The sequence below is a fragment of the Octopus sinensis genome, linkage group LG1 (assembly GCF_006345805.1).
Source record: "Octopus sinensis linkage group LG1, ASM634580v1, whole genome shotgun sequence".
In the NCBI taxonomy this organism is placed as follows: Eukaryota; Metazoa; Mollusca; class Cephalopoda; order Octopoda; family Octopodidae; genus Octopus; species Octopus sinensis.
Genome location: NC_042997.1, coordinates 182,577,621 through 182,594,556, shown reverse-complemented (window position 1 = coordinate 182,594,556; position 16,936 = coordinate 182,577,621). Strand labels below are relative to the sequence as shown.

Below are 16,936 nucleotides of genomic sequence, written 5' to 3'. Positions count from 1 at the left end.
AATTGGTAGAAAGACTTCGTTGCATGTATATGAAGTGGTTGAGAAGAATCAGTCTTGTTAGATAGCATCAATATTTGATGAACTCTAGAAACTGAATACTCTACATACAGTAAAGTTTTGTCTGTAAAATTGTAGTTATCAAAACTTCCATACTTATTGAACAGTAGCAACTATTCCACTTGTAAGATAACTTCCAAAGCCAATTCTGTTACCGTGATAGCAGAACTTTTTTTATTTCTAGTGAATCACCTTCAGTCTATATTGATAGTTGCTACAGTGTATCTAGTGTCCCTGAAGTTTGGGTTCTCTGTCATTATCATGCTGTTTCTTTTGTACACTTATTTCTTTCATAAACTGTCAAACTTATAACAATGAATTTCATAACTGAAACATAAGTGGATGTTACTAGAGAGTGGACACACACACACACACACACACACACTTCGTATGTTAAAATGTTCAGTTTGGTACTACGTTTCTAAAGTATAAATGCCACTGGGATAAACTTTACCTTCCACTTTTCTTTCCTCAATAAAACAACCCACAACAATGGAACAGATTTGATCAAATAGTCTTTTATTGTATATGTGGTATTGAATTTATGTGACAAATCATTAATTTGTTTTTTCTTCAAAACAATTATAAAATAAGATAATCATATAGAAAAATTAATTTACTTGTCCCATAGAACAAAACTCAATAGTAATTATGAATATCATTTATAGCAAAGAATAAGGTTGATAACTACTTCTTTGCAAACCAATCACAACTCATTAAGTAGCTACATTGTTGAACTTGATATCTTCCTATATCTGTTATCTGTTACTGTGCTGTTGACATTTCTTATCTCTGTCTTATTCTCTCTCTCTCTCGAAACAATATGAAGCATGTTTGAAACAGCCAAAATTTGACTTGTCATTATTATCCTCATTTAATGTCTATTTTTCCATGCTTGCATGGGGTAAAACAGATTTTATATGGCTGAATGCCCTTCCTGTTGTTGTTGTTTTTTTCCCCCACAAAAGACTGTAAATGAAAAGAGCACTTAAAATGTTATGAAGAAACTTGTACCTATGGCTCTTTAAAACAAAACTACAAAAAATGAAATGCTGTAATTTCTTTTGCCATGAACAAAAACGCATTTTGTTTTTTTCAAAATTTCCTCATTAATTAACCTGATCAATAAAGTTTACTTTAACAGAATCATAGAGATAAAAGAAAAATTGCTGCTCAGCATAAAACCAGGATTACACGAACTTTTGTAGGGTAAAACTCAATTTTACTCTTACAACTTTAACAATAGCTGTATTAAGTTACAAGTTAAAGTTTAGTACTAAAGTTTCTTATTTCAACAACATATGAAATGATCACTGCTGATTAATCACTCAAATTTAAATGTAGGTTCAAGCATGACTGTATGGTAAGAAGCTTGCTTCTCAACCAGATGGTTCTGGGTTCAATCCTACAGAGTGGAACCTTGAGCAAGTGCTTTTTACTATAACCTCAGACTGACCAAAGCCTTGTAAGTGGATTTGAGACAGAAACCAACAGAAGCTCATTGTGTGTGTGTGTGTGTGTGTGTGTGTGTGTGTGTGTGTGTGTGTGTGTGTGTGTGTGTGTGTGTGTGTGTGTGTGTGTGTGATGTGCTTGTCCTCCACCACCATTTGACAACCAGTGCTGGTACATTTAAGTCCCCCCAAAACTAAGTGGTTTGGCAAAACTGAGTGATAGAATAAGTACTAGGCTTAAAAATATATATAAGTACTGGAGCTGATTTGTTCAACTAAAACTAAAATTTAAAGCCCCTGTATGGCCACAGGCAAATGACTGAAACACGTAAAAGATAAAAATATAAATTTTAAACAGTAATCAAGTTAATTGAAGTTATAAATCCACATGTAAATAATTGTCTTAGTTTTATATAAATAAGAGACAAAACTCTAAAATGAATACTTAATATCATTCATTATTCTATTTATATTCATACATGTTCTTCTAGACATTGATGAAAAAGCAAAAATAAAATAAAATCTTTCTTGGAAAAGTATATTATATCTAGCCTATTCAGGTTACACAATGTTATGAATGTCAGGAGGTAGTTTGTTCTATTGTGTACATCTGAGCCAATATTTTTCAGGTATAACAGAATTTCCTTCCAAAATCCATGACAGCTCTCTCTCATGAAATTGGCATTGCTCTCATTTCATACATTCTTTTGCTCTTTCATCAAAAGTACCATGAGATTCAATATTTCTTATTTTAGATGAGCAAATATAATACGCAATACAAAAATATCAAAAAAATATACTTTTCTATTATTATGTTACCAAAGTAATAAAAATAATGTATCTAAACAAAAAGTAACCTATGCAGATGTCCTGTGATCTATCTGACATGTTAAAATTAAAAAATAATAATATAGAAAAAAAAGCAAAAAATATTTTATCTTTATAATAAATTGGTTAATATATTTTTCAAAATACTATTTATTGAAGAAAACAAGTTTAAAATATTATGTAAGTTATGTATTAAAAAGTTATTTCTTACATTGATATAAGTTCACAAATGTTTTGTGTGAGAAGTACTGTCAACTGTATCACCCCTGATACTTGACTGGTACTTATTTTAATGAACCCCCACCACACACGCACAAAGAAAAGAGGTAACGTCAACATTGGTGAAATTTGAACTTATAATGTAGGGGGGATGTAAATAAATAGTGCAGGGGATTTTTCTCTATTTTATTTTACTACTTCTGCCACTCAAGCACTAATAAAACATTTTAAGAGCAACAAAAGTATTCATAGTGTTACACCTTTTCCAGTCTATATATTTTGCCCACTAAAGCATATTATATCATTATGATGAACCAACAAAGAAGTCTTTACAAGGTTGCTTCACCCAATAGAAATAACAGTTAAGTCTCTCAAATCACATCATACTGTCATAAAAATAAAAAGGACATAGCATATTTTAGTTTGAGATGAATTATAGTCACAGCTTGAATGCCTTAGTAGTAAGACCCAGGGCTAAATATCAAGAACAAGTATATCAGTGCAAGCCAACAAGTGAGTCTCTAGGTAGTTGATCAAACTGCTAGAAGTAGCAGCAAAGTTACCCTCAAAACACACATCATCATAAAAAGCAGGCACATTAAATAATGCAGTTTAAGCTATATATAAAAGATAGAGTGATTATGGCTAGAACACCTTTGATTATCAACCTGGTCACTGAAGGCTGATCTGGAGCACCACAAGCACAACAATTATATTTCTGTGACAATAAACAGTAGGAAATAAATTTTTGAGCAAAGGTCTCTTTATTATTCTCCATTCTTCTCTATTCAGCCATACTTTTGAATATACTAAAGCAATTACCTATCTTAATATAAGCTACCAGTTCAAAGTATAAAGATAATGGAGATCACAGTGTATATCATAGATTTAGACAAAACTGTAAATGCATTTTTTTTCAATTGTAACATCAAATCTAATTGTTGTTTAACCCAAGGTCAAACCTGAATCAGGAGATCTAAAAGAAAAGATATGCCAGTCATGGTCATCCTGTCCTTTTTCAAACATTGTATCTAGGACTATCTTATACAATGTGTTCTTTGTTTAGGAAGTGTTTTGAAAGAGGTTTGACTACTATTTGTAACAAGTCAAGTTATTATGTAAAGGTACCCTGTCTGATTGAAAGAGAAGCAATAACATAGGGATTGAACTAATAAATGCAGTGAGAGGTGTAACAATACTTCAATGTTATGGGATAGCCAAGATATACAGAAATTCAATACTATCATAACAGAAAGAAAAAATAAACTTTAGTGGCAGGGTTAAACACGATTATTTTTCATATTGAGGAAATACACAATATCAAAAACTAAGTGAAAACTGGGACATAAAATTAGAGTTTTTAGTGTAAAATCTCCAAACAAATATCTAAAATAAAAACAGGGACAGGAGAGGTTTTGAAAATAACATTCCCGGTATTACAATAAACTTATATAACCAAGAAAGATAGAATTGTAAACATGGTTAATTTATCATGTGTAATTTTCTTCCAACTTATGTTTGTATAAACTAGTAACAGGTTGTTAGATTGTAAGTTCAGATTTGATTAATAATAATAGAGGAACTGATCCCAATTTAAATTTTATCAAAATAATATATTTTTGTTAAGATTAGAAATTTTATATATCAATACCCAGATTTTAACAATCCCATTTGTCTTCCTTAAAATAAGATTGGATAAAATTATTTGAAATATTAAAAAAATTTGACACCCTTAGTTTTTATACGAATACATGTTTACAGAAAAAAAGCTTTTGAAACAGGAAGAACAGACAAAAGTATGTACTCAATATGACTTTAAGAAAATACAATTTTGATTACAAAAAAATATGCTAGCTATTTGTTAATGTTTGTAAGCTGTAAACAAGAATTCCGGCAACCACTGATAAGACAACATTCTCAATGTTGAAATAAAATATTTGGCAGCGCACAAAAACAAGGAAAATAAAAACTGAATTACAATAATCAGCAGTATATTCTAGATGTATGTAACTAAAACAAATAATTACTATCAAAATAATACATGATACCAAGGAAGTTGTGTGTGGCTTATAAAACAAATAATAGCTGTTTTATTTTTGCTGTTACTTTACCAATTAAAAAATTCCACAAGCTTCATTTTTAAAGTTAAATATGAGAAATTGTGAAAAAGTTTAACACACTTCTGTAGTAAATTTTAATTGTAAAACCTAGAAAACCCTTTGACAGCAGTTCATTTGTATCAATATAAAGCAAACTATTTAGAAATATTAGCAGTTCTTGCTATAAACAATATATATTCCATAATAAGTCAGGTGAAATGAAAATACCAATAATAATGAATTATCTCAGAAACAAAAAAATCAAATTTGTAGGTATGAGGTCTGGTTGAATGAAGTGATCTTACGGTATATCAATTGTACTTCATTTCACTCTCTTGCCATAATCCACAAATGGATAAAAGACAAAAATCAATATTACAAAAATCTGAACTCTGGATCCATTTAGCTTGGAGCAGGTACTAATAAGAATACATGTGAAATAACTATCAAAATATTTACATCTTCCAAACACTACAACACATTTTAGCTTTCATAGATAAACATACCCAGAGTTTAGCTGTGATAACAATAATAATTAATTGCGTATACAATTTATATAATAATAAATTATCTCTGGAAATACTTCTCATCCACTACAAATAAACACAACATGAACAAGAGTCCTAAAACATAGCAATGTTTGAGAAGTAAACTAAATTTTTTAACCACATAAAATTACATATACACACAAAACATACCTTCAATTTTTTTTCCAGTGTATTCTTATTACTTTTGTAAACCATATCCGAAAGTTTCTTTGAATTTCGTATAACACAGAAAGGAAAGAGAGAGAGAGAGAAAAAAAAAGCTGTCTTCAGCTGCTGTTATTAGCAATACCAATTAGTCATGTGTTTTGGACTACTGCTACTAGTTGAAAGGATAGTTGCCTGAAAAAAGCTGTATAAACTTTTTTCTTTCCTTCCTTCTTTACTTCTGGAACTTGAAGAAACAGACAGTGAGCTAGATGGAGAAGAGGTATGATACATTCATACACTTATTCACCAGAGGAGCACTTGTGTTTAGAAGAGAGTGAGAGAGAAAAGAGGGAGGGGAAGAGAGCATTAGAGGAGAGGCAATAGCTAAATAGCAACATGCTGTAAAGTCTATTCCTATGAATCTATGTGCAAGCATGTGCGCCCCACCTAAAAGTTTACAACTAGTAGTTGAGTTTCTAGGAACTAGTATATTAGTTGATAGAATTTTGTACTCTGTTCACCATCACAATTCTGTTGCCATTAACTACTGCTATTCAATCTCTTCTGGTTATAACTTAATAGCACTAAAATCTTACTGCTGATTGCCTATGTGGTTTGATTTTATCAATTCTTATCACAGGTTAATAATGAAAAAAAAAAAGTGTAAAGGAAAAACAGAAGAAGGTAAAATGTACAAGTGATAACGTCTATGAAAATCTAAATAGTCTTATTCAATTGGATTAACTGATAATATATAATTTTTTTATTCTGACCAATTAAAAAAAAATATGAACATGAACTATCAATAGAGGTAATATCTATCCATGAAAGGTGGGTAAGGAATACAAAAGGGAATTCGTATTAAGCATACAGAAAAATATGTGATTTACATTTATCTTTCTTAAACGTTTTGGTTTAGAAATCCGTCTTAGAGAATTCAATAAAAAATCATAAAAATAAGTTTACCCAATTAAATGTGACACAGATAGCATTTATTGGAACTTAGGGCAGATAGATAAAGAAATAACAAGATAGAAAGAAGCCATTTTCTAGACCTGTCAAACTCAGCATGTAAAAACATTTTTCCAGCTAGATAAGCAGTGCCAATATCTCTCATTTACACTTCTAAACCTAAGTATAAAGAGAAAGGAAACTGCTTCCCTTTCCTCAGATTCCTCTTAAGACCAGCAAACTATGGTTGAATGATAATAGAGACTTGATTCTATAGCTAATGTACATTTTTTTTCCTAAATTTTACTTGCTTAAACACTAATATAGAAATGTAAAACTCCATTCAAGCAATAACAAAAAAGTTAACTCAAAACAGTATATATTTACACACAAATTTATACTTTTTAGTCCACGGAAGAACAGTACCCATACAATTTACTGACGTTTCGAGATTGATGTGGTTGATAATAAACTCCAACTTCTGTAAGTTGATGCCTGTAATGAAAATATGGGTGAGAGGGAGTTCCAGAGTGTTGCCATTCTGAGGTAGAGGATTGGAACAAGGTGTTTAGAAAGAACCAGGTTCTTTTTTTTTTTTTTGGTGAGTGGTGGGGGAACATTAGGGATGTTGAAGGTATTTGAGACTTAACATTTGTATTGGAAAAGTATCACGAGTTCAGGAAAATGTTTCCCTAATATATGCTGTGAGCAGGTTATTATGCCACCACTACATGTTATTTAGCCCAAGGTCAACCTTTACCAAGCAGACCTATGATCAAAGGCATTCCATCAGTGAGCAGTTTATCTATTCTGTCAGGTATTGGACTATATTATTTAATATGTCTATTTGTATTTTTCCAGATGGTACAAAAATTTGATATGATTTGGCTGCTACTTTTAGCAAGTCACACAACTACATAGAGGCTTTCGGGTTGATTCACCATTAAAGGATCCACAGCATATGAGACATGAATGTTTGTTTGCTGGCATGTGGATCATACCCTTGAGGGAATGGTTACTAAGGGATGAAAGGTGTCATCTGTGAAGTGGTGTGATTAGATGTTTCAACAAGAACATTGAAGATTGAGGAGAATTAACTGAAAACTGAAGTGCATTAGAGTCAGACAAAGAGGAGAAGGGAGATTCTAAAATGAAACTAACTCAAAACTTTTCATTTAAGAAGGGTGAGTCCTTAGATTCTTGTGCTGATGACAAAGGCTTCTCTGATGTTTAAAGTAACAACACTGTGGCCAGTTGAGTGCTCAAAAGTGAGACACTCCTATATGTGATATATAAAGGCGGATCTAGCTTTATGAAACTCATACTGGTACCCACCATAAATGAAAAGAAAGTCAAGACGATAAGAGGTAGTTATTTATGACCATTTCCATCATCATCGAGATATTGAAAGTGAAAGCAATAGGTTGGTAACTGGTAAGATCAATATAAATATGTGTGAGTATGTGTGCATACATACAAGCAGGCAAGTTAATATGTAGTTTCCACTTGTTTATTTTTTCCAAATCAGTAAAGCATTTTCCATTCTGTGTGATGTACACGCCAATACTGAGGATATACTAAAGAGAAAACTATTTTCATAATGACTGATAGTATTTTATGAAAACAAGGAGTAGTTGTGTGATAAGAAGATTGCTTCCCAATCACATGGTTCCAGGTTCAGTCCCACTGTATGACACCTTGGGCAAGCATCTTCTACTATAGCCTCTGGCCAACCAAAACCTTGTGAGTGGTGGAAGCCCATCATCAGCCCATTGTATATATATATGTACATAAGTCTACGAATTTGTCTTTGTATCTGCATTTGTCCTGTAATGTATACAGGAGTCAAGACCTACTGCAGTTGAAAGTGATCAAATCAATGAAATTCAAGAAATTATTTCTCAATACTGAATATAATTAAAGAAAGTAAATAAAAATGTAAATAAAAATTAAGCTTTTTGATATAATTAGTCTATAGTATTTTTTGTCATATTTAGCATTTTTTAGCAGTTTTTTTGGTATTTTTTCTACTGAAATTTAGCATAAACTTTTGATTTTAAGTTGGCAACACTGCCTGTGCCACATGATGCATTCCTTGGACGAAGCAACAATTTTGAAAACGTGCAATCTCATTGTTTGGGATGAAGCAACTATGTCCCATAAATGTTCCCTATAAGCACTTGATAACAACGAGAGACCTTGGATCGAACAACATCCTTGGAGGTGTGGCTACTTGCAGGAGATTTTCGACAAACTCTGCCTATTATAACCCAAAGGGACATGCACTGATGAACTTAATACCTGCCTTAAAAAATTCCTTCTTTGGTTGCATGTCCAATTGAAACAACTCACCATCAACATGAGATCACTCCTACCAACTGGTTAGCCTACAATCCAGTTTTTGGAAAATCAGCAATGGACAAATTATGTCCGATGACAATGGATACATTGACACTCACGCCATTGGCCACACTGTCTCCAGCCCTGATGACTTATGGTGTGCCGTTTACCCAAATCTTACAACAGAATACATAAAACCAGGTTGGCTTCACGGCAATGCTGTTCTTGCACCTACAAATGAAGCTGTCAACACTCTTAACTACGACTTACTCAGTCACCTACCTTCTCAAGAACACTGTTACAGATCAGTTGACACTATTACCAACCTTGATCAGGTTACACACTTTCCAACAGAATTTCTCAGCTCCCAAGATCCTCCAGGACTGCCTCCCCATGAACTTCACTTAAAAGTCGGTTGCCCTGTCCTATGCAACCTAAATGCACCCATACTATGCAATGGTCAAACAAATAATGGACCATGTCATTGAAGCCCAAATTATCACAGGACACAGCAGAAATGATACAATTTTCATTCTGACCCCAAAAGACTGCTCCTACCCTATGCTAACCTCAACAGACTGCTCCTACCCTATGCAGAGACTTCAGTTCCCTCTCAAACTCAGCTTTGCTATAACAATAAACAAAGCACAAAGTCAGTCACTGAGAGTTGTCAAATTGGATCTTCGAATGTCGTGCTTTTCTCATGGACAGTTCTACGTCAGTTGTTCCAGAGTTGGCCATCCAGACAACTTATTCAGCTATGATCCTGAAGGAAAAACCAAAAATGTTGTTTACAAAGCAGCCCTACAGTAGTTATTCCTCTACTGCAATCTTCACATCTACACCAAACTGTAGCCATTAGCAATCAGACTTTCTGCAAGCATTTCATTGCTATTTTGCTTCATTTCCCTGATTGCTGTTAACAGTACATTACTTTCATTGATCCTTCTTACTTTACACACACTGTTCGCTCATAAACGTGCTCTGATATTTATTTTTGTACATGCCATTATTCTATTTGTGTGTTTGGTATTCTTTATCATACATGACTTTCATTGGAAAAAGGCTTCAATGCGGTTGTGTCAGGCATTACAAGAAAAATAACTACAATACAAAACGCTTCAAGTAAGATATAGGATCCCTAATGCTTATTGTAATCTCATTTCATGGCCTTTCATTTATTACTTACTAACTGCCAAATTTGTGTTCAAAAAACTTTATTTATTACCTTAGTTGCTTAATACCATATCATAAACTGCTAGTGAAAATGGTAATTATATATTTTATATCTTGAAACAACTTCTAACTGTAGACTAATTCAACTTAAACTGTCCACAGGAGTGCACTATTATAATAAATTACACCATCCAAAGGACAGGTGCATTTGCTAGTATACTATGGTTACAAACAAATGTCATAAATCTTGATTTAGTCACTGATAGTAACTGCTTTAGTTTCAAGGCACAATTGCACATTACGTCACTTGTCAAGATAAACTAAAACATAAAATTCTATTTCTGATTCTTCCCCGATAAACACAAGAAGTGTCAATTGTTGTACCTTAACAAATGGCTACATGTATAACCTTAGTACATTTCTACTTCTCAATTCCTAATGCCCACTAAGTTCTTTTGTCAAACACCTTTTCTCCTAAAAACAAAGATCAGTAAATCTCAACAGGAAGAGAGAGACAATCATACACACAGAAAGTAAGAACAGCAGAGACAAAAAAAAACAACAAATGGGGATTATGGTTAATCTAGTATACTGTTTAACTCTAAGTCTGGACGATTTAGGGACCAGCTAGCAATTTCAACATCAAATTATTGGAACCTTCTTCAAACCAGAATGGTTAGCTGTTTAACAATACTTGAAAATAAAATACATAAAAAAGGAGGGAGGGAGAGAGAGAGAGAGAGAGAGAGAAAACAATATTTAATTTTCAAAGAATTTATGTACCACTCCCAAAATGAAAACAATTTAGACAATATTTATACAAGTCACCTTTAGCTGAAACCAGAGGAGACAGGATCTTGAGTTTAAAAACAAACAAGATATGTTTATTACTTTGTTCTCCTTAAATTATTATTAGTATTATTATTTTGTTAAAGAAGGTGAACACATACTTAATTACGATGTGGGAAAGACATTCAAATTACCGGAAAGATGTATAACATCCTGTTAAATACACGTACTAGCGGAGAATATTTCAATAATGGTCACACACAGACATATATATATATACTGACCAGAAAACAGGAAATATAGAGGAGTTATTTGTAAGCAGCTACTTTATCAACAAGAAGCAGTCTGAGCAATTTCAAGAATATTTAACAAGTACTAAATGTTTCAACTCTACCCACATCATTTTCTTTCACATAATATAATAAACCTTACAAAATAAAACTTCATTCTAGCTAGCTAAGAGAAATCAATAGAATCTACCAAATGCTTGAACTAAAAACAATGCAGAGATAAAAAATATATCAATAATTTTTTAGCATAATCAGCGTGGTTACAACCAAAAGTAAAGGAAATGTTTTTCAAAGTTCCAAAGATGAATAAATTATAAGTCTCATTGCTTTGGTTTCATGAAATTGAGTAGAAGGTAGCTAAATCTCCTGATATGGTTCTAATTTATGTAAGAGATTGGTTCATATGGTAGTGAAAGACCAAGATGAGAAAAAAGTGGTTAGGTCTTAGGATATTGGTCCACTTAGAGGATAGTGATGATGTGTTGTACAACAGACCTACCCAATACATTGCCAAAATGCCAACTGAAAAAAAGTGGGCATTAATATGATGATATGAAATCGGAATCGAAATTGAACCAATCCTATGACTGGCACCCGGCAGATGCCAGGACCCCTGAACTGGAGATATGTAAAAAGCACTATCCGAATCGTGGCTGATGCCAGCGCCGCCTCGACTGGCTTCCATGTCGGTGGCACGTAAAAAGCACCAATCCGACCGTGGCCGATGCCAGCCTCGCCTGGCACCAGTGCAGGTGGCACGTAAAAAGCACCCACTACACTCACGGAGTGGTTGGCGTTAGGAAGGGCATCCAGCTGTAGAAACATTGCCAGATAAGACTGGAGCCTGGTGCAGCCTTCTGGCTTCCCAGATCCCCGGTTGAACCGTCCAACCCATGCTAGCATGGAGAACGGACGTTAAACGATGATGATGTGCAATGAATACATTCATTTATATTCATACATACATGCACAGGCAAATTATACATATGAACATTTTACTTATTGTGGGATATGAATTCATTTTATCCAAATAAATAGGAGAAAACAAACATAAATCCACATAGCAGGGACTATAAATTCTGAGTCAATCACTCCACAGATATGACCCTAGTAAGAGATAAAATTGGGATATCTACTTGTATACATAAAGAAATACTACTAAGAAAATGTTTTTATAGAGGTTTATCGAAGTTCATAAACAATTTCTTTTTATATTGTAGGCAGATATATCAAAGCCAACTTCTGTTTCAGTTAACTTTATCAATGTTTTTCAATGTACCCACATTGCAAAAATCAATGGACATAATATGAAAAAAAGTAGATACCAACTGATTAATTATTATCCTCAATATTCTTAATTATGAAATTTTAAAATTAACACCCAGTACACTCTGTAAAGTGGTTAGTGTAAGGAATGGCATCCAACTGTAGAAACCAAACCAAAATGGACAACTGGATCCTGGTGCAGTTCTCCAGCTTAGCAGCTCCAGTCAAACTGTCTAACCCATGCCAGCAGGGAAGACAGATGTTAAATGATAATGATGAAGACTCCTTACATTTGCTTGTTGAAACTGAAAACTAAGAATATTTACATATGGATATAAAACAATCCTTCAATGAGGTTATCTTTTTAGAATAAACAGTCTGGAATTAAGGAATACTTTCAGAATAAACAGTAAAATTTTTAATTTTATAATTTAAGAAGAAATTGACTTTGAAAGAGGAAAAAAATAATTACAATTTTCTAACTACTTAAAAGTGAGACTTGTGGACATTAATTAACAGGAAGTGAAAACAAACAAACAAATAGAAAACAAAATGTAAACAAAATCAAGAATAGTTGCTATGTCAATATCTTAACATTGGTTTCAATTATCACAAGCTGCTTTATATAGCTTGTTAAGAGAGTTGTTGTCCACCATTTAGATTGGTTTAGTGTTAGCACTGTAACAACTTAATGGTACCAAATGTGCTAAGGTAAAGAAAAAGAAAGAAAGAAGCAGTATAGGAATTAACATCTAATTTGACCAGAGTATATTACAAATTCCATGCCAGATTCTAACCTTAAGTTTGGTATGGAAAAACAGATGTTATACTGAAGGGGGCACAACATTGCCAATTAAACCATGCTGTTAACACCTGGAGTGATGTGATGAGTGGAGATTTAAGTACAAATGAAAGCTTTCAATTAGAAGATTATGGAAATTTTAAAACTTAATCTAACCAAAACAGATTAATTCAAGAAAATAAAAGCTAAAAATAAATTTTGGAGCTGTGTTTTTCTTGTTGACTAACATCAACTCTGTATGAAAAGTAATCAAGCAGTAACCAGTCAACCTATTTTTTTTCTAACAGGGGATATTGTCCTTGGAGAAATTTAAGGTCTGTTTTAAGATTTGTTTTTCCTGATAGTATTAATGTTATCTTAAGGGAGATTCTACTGTCACTTCAGTAAGGCCAGGAACTACAAAGTAAACTACCTTACAAGTTCATATGGGGTTACTTCAAGAAGGTATTTTTTTTACACAGAAAATGACAGCTAAAATAAATATCATCATCAGCATCCTCCTCATCATCATTTAATGTTCGTTTTCCATACTAACATGGGTTGGATGGTTTGACAGAAGCTGACAAGGCTGGGAGCTGTACCAGATTCCATTTTCTGCTTTGGCATGGTTTCTACAGTTGGATACCCTTCCTAATGCCAACCACTTTACAGAGTGTACTGGGTGCTTTTAATGTGGCACCATCACCAGTGCTTTTTATGTGGCAGTTGCAGGTAAAATTGAACTGCAAAGCTATTTGGATTTCAACATCATCATTTTGTCAGAAGATGGGGCTAGTTATGGGATAAGATGCACTGGAAATACTTTATGCCAGATCTCTAATTGAGACCTCAAATTTATAGTATTGCTAAACTATATTGCAAAGACTAGGCTTCTTCTTAATGGTTATAATAGTGGTTCTCAAATTTTTCAAAACGTTTTATGCGCCAGTCCCCTTACAGTCTTTTTGATGATTTACGGTTCCCTATAAAATGCAGGATAATCAACTAGGAGAAAATGACATACATTTGTGTACCGTAATTTCAAGACTATGAACTGAAATACCCATACACCTGCAGCCCAAAAGTCACACCTTAATCCAGGCAATGCCTCATTGGGATATAATAAATACACATGAAAATATGGGGAATCAGTTGATCAACTGGTTACAAAACAAATGAGAAATGAAAACAATCTGAAAATATCCTGAGCATCCTGTATTAACAACTACGTAAGACCCATTTATGCTCATTTGGCAGAAAGAAGCCATGGGTCATACACTGAAAACTATGGTATAAACATGTACAGGACAGTGGTTCTTGAACTTTTGGCATCACCTTCCCTTTCACCATGTTTGGGATGCTACTCCTCCCCATTGTCAGGTCATTCCTCATATTGATTATCCAAGAGGTGCATTTCAACCAATTCAGCTCCTTTCAGCAGGAGGATTATAATATCATTCCAAAATGGACCACTAGTATGCATGGAAAACCACAATTTTAGTAGAAACACTGCTTTCTCCTCCTCCTCTGAAAGTTTGCCATTCTTTTCCTGAATCCTTGATACATAACATGACCAACAACAAAAATTATACAAGAAATTATTCACAAAAGCAGACCATCTGTCATTTTATTTACAGCAAAGTAACCAACTCTTCTATGTTTGGCTCTGTTTTGGAGAGGGCAATCCTCATTTCTGGTGTGACATCCAGTCAATTTTGTGACATTGTTTTGATGGCAAGGAAAGTGGAAAACAGTCTCACACTCATAGATGGTTGGAAATGGCATCAGTACTTTAAGAGGCATCTTTGCATCATCAAGATATGATTGTGCTATTTCAATCCAAAAGTCAGAACAGTACATTTCATGGAATAAACATTTTGCACCTCAGTCATATGGGGAAATATGGGCAATGAACTGCTCTTGAATTAAATTGTCTTCTGTTGGCAGATTGCTAACAGAAAGTAGAAAGGGGTTCCTGATAAAGTGGAAGTATTTGTCTAAGTAATGAAGATCAGGAAAATAAAGAGAATATTTCTCTGCCAAATACTGACAGGCATTGTTTCATGAGTTCAACAATATCATCATTGACTTGAAGCTCCTTTTCATCAATAAATATGTTTGGTTGAGGAAATGATGCACAGTTCTTTGTGTCCAACCTTGGTGCCAAAGTTCAAACCTCATTTTGAAAGCAGTCAGTTTTTCATAAGAATGAAACATGGTTATATCTTTCCCTTGCAGTGAAATCACATAATTCAGAACATTTTTTAACACATGAGGAACGGTTTTCATCATTAGTGCTTGTCGATAAATTGTGCAATGTGTACCAATAGCATCTGGGGATTTTTCTTTCACCAAAGTCTGAAAACCAGAATGGTAACAAAGCATTGCTGGTGTGCCATTGGTGCACACACCAATGACATGCTCCCAGATGATATCATGTGCCTCAAAAAATTTGTCCACTTTGTTAAATATTTCCCTTGCAGTTGTTTTGGTGCTGAAGGTTTTGCAAAACAGGAATTCATCCGCCAAGTGATGGTTATGTACATAACATACATAGATACAAAGTTGGGCTAAGTTGGCAACATCTGTGTTTCATCAAGCTTGATCATGAAAAAGTTCAAAAGCGATTTGTGAATCTTACAGATCAACTGCAACAGAAAGTTTTCAGACAGCTCAGCTATTCACCTGCTAACAGTATCATTTGAGAGAGAGAAAGAGAGAGAGAGATGCTTCAGCTTCTGAAGTTCAGAACTTCGTAGCACAGTCAATATGATATCTTTGCAGCAAGGTAATAATCAACTCTTCGCCAATATTGTAGGGCTTTTTGGCAACAGCTATTTTCCTTGAAACCTTGTAGGATACTTTCACACCAGCTGTGATGTCTGGCAAAAATATTCCTGTGTCATCAAGTCTGGATTTCATCAATTTGTCGGCTTTGTGTATGAAGTTGCAAGGATAGGAAGAGCTGACATTGAAGGATCAAAAAGCAACACCACTGCAAACGCTTGGCTGCCACAAGCCAGTTATCCCTGTGGTAACTTTTCTGACACCTATTGAACTAGAATGCTTTGTTTTGAAGTGCCTTTTTAAATTGCTGGGCTTTGGAGCGCAAAACACACTGTGGTTTTCTTCTCCGCCAGACTTTATCACAGTAAAACCGAATTTCAAATACAATTCATCATTATCTCATTTTCTTTTTTGAAGGTATTATAAAAAAAATATAAAATTCAGTAAACCAATTTAATATAACTACATTGTATATTTATTTCACATTTATCATATACGAGTGTGCATATATGCCTTAGTGTTGCTAGCTTTTGGGTGCACTAATTAGCAATAAAGCTTACCTCTCACTATTAATTGTGGAAGAAACCCAAAGTGCACATGAGTGTAGTTTGGTCTGTAGGTAAACCTCTGTGAATTGATAACTGCTGAGAAGACAGTTCTGTCGGAACATGTTGCCATGAAAACAACCATGCCTTATAAAGCCCAGCCACCATGTGGGATGAGAATGGGTGACTGGCAAAGGGCAAGGTCATGCGGGAACATGCATCAGTGAGGATAGTAATGGCAAGAGTCATGCAAATGTGTCAATTGCAATAGTGGAGTGGTGAATCATGTGAGCGTAGAATACTGATAGCACATACACAATCAACTGTTATATCTGCATATATTCTATCGGCCAATCACACTTGTTGTACAAGTGTGATTAGCAAATGAGTGTGTAGGAGTGGCATGAATTTTTGTGGCCAATGACAAAAATAAGGATAATAGCATGTTAAAAACTGAAAGTCTTGAAATTTTAAAACTTAACTGTCTCAGGCCACCCGTTTTCACAATATTTCAGAATACCTTCACTGTCCCACTAAATTCACTTTGCGGTCCTCTATGGGACTGCAGACCCCAATTTGAGAATCACTGGGTTAGAAGATACTTTAACTCTGATTAGTTGTCAATAATCTACAAAGCTCAAGTGTAACTCAAATTAGAACAT

The 16,936-nt window shown here is 33.9% G+C and overlaps 1 protein-coding gene across 5 annotated transcripts in view; it reads right to left on the bottom strand.

Annotated features, from left to right (window-relative positions):
- Positions 1-16,936, bottom strand: part of LOC115218494 (rap guanine nucleotide exchange factor 1) — a 211,035-nt gene that overhangs the window by 88,948 nt on the left and 105,151 nt on the right. Inside the window, exon 1 of one of the 5 annotated variants that reach the window (XM_029788373.2) lies at positions 5,353-5,687. The exons of the other annotated variants lie outside the window; for them this stretch is intronic. Coding sequence (XP_029644233.1) covers positions 5,353-5,397 — 45 coding nt within the window. The 5' untranslated portion in view covers positions 5,398-5,687. Of the gene's footprint in view, positions 1-5,352; positions 5,688-16,936 lie in introns of those variants that run through there. 5 annotated transcript variants of the gene reach the window in all.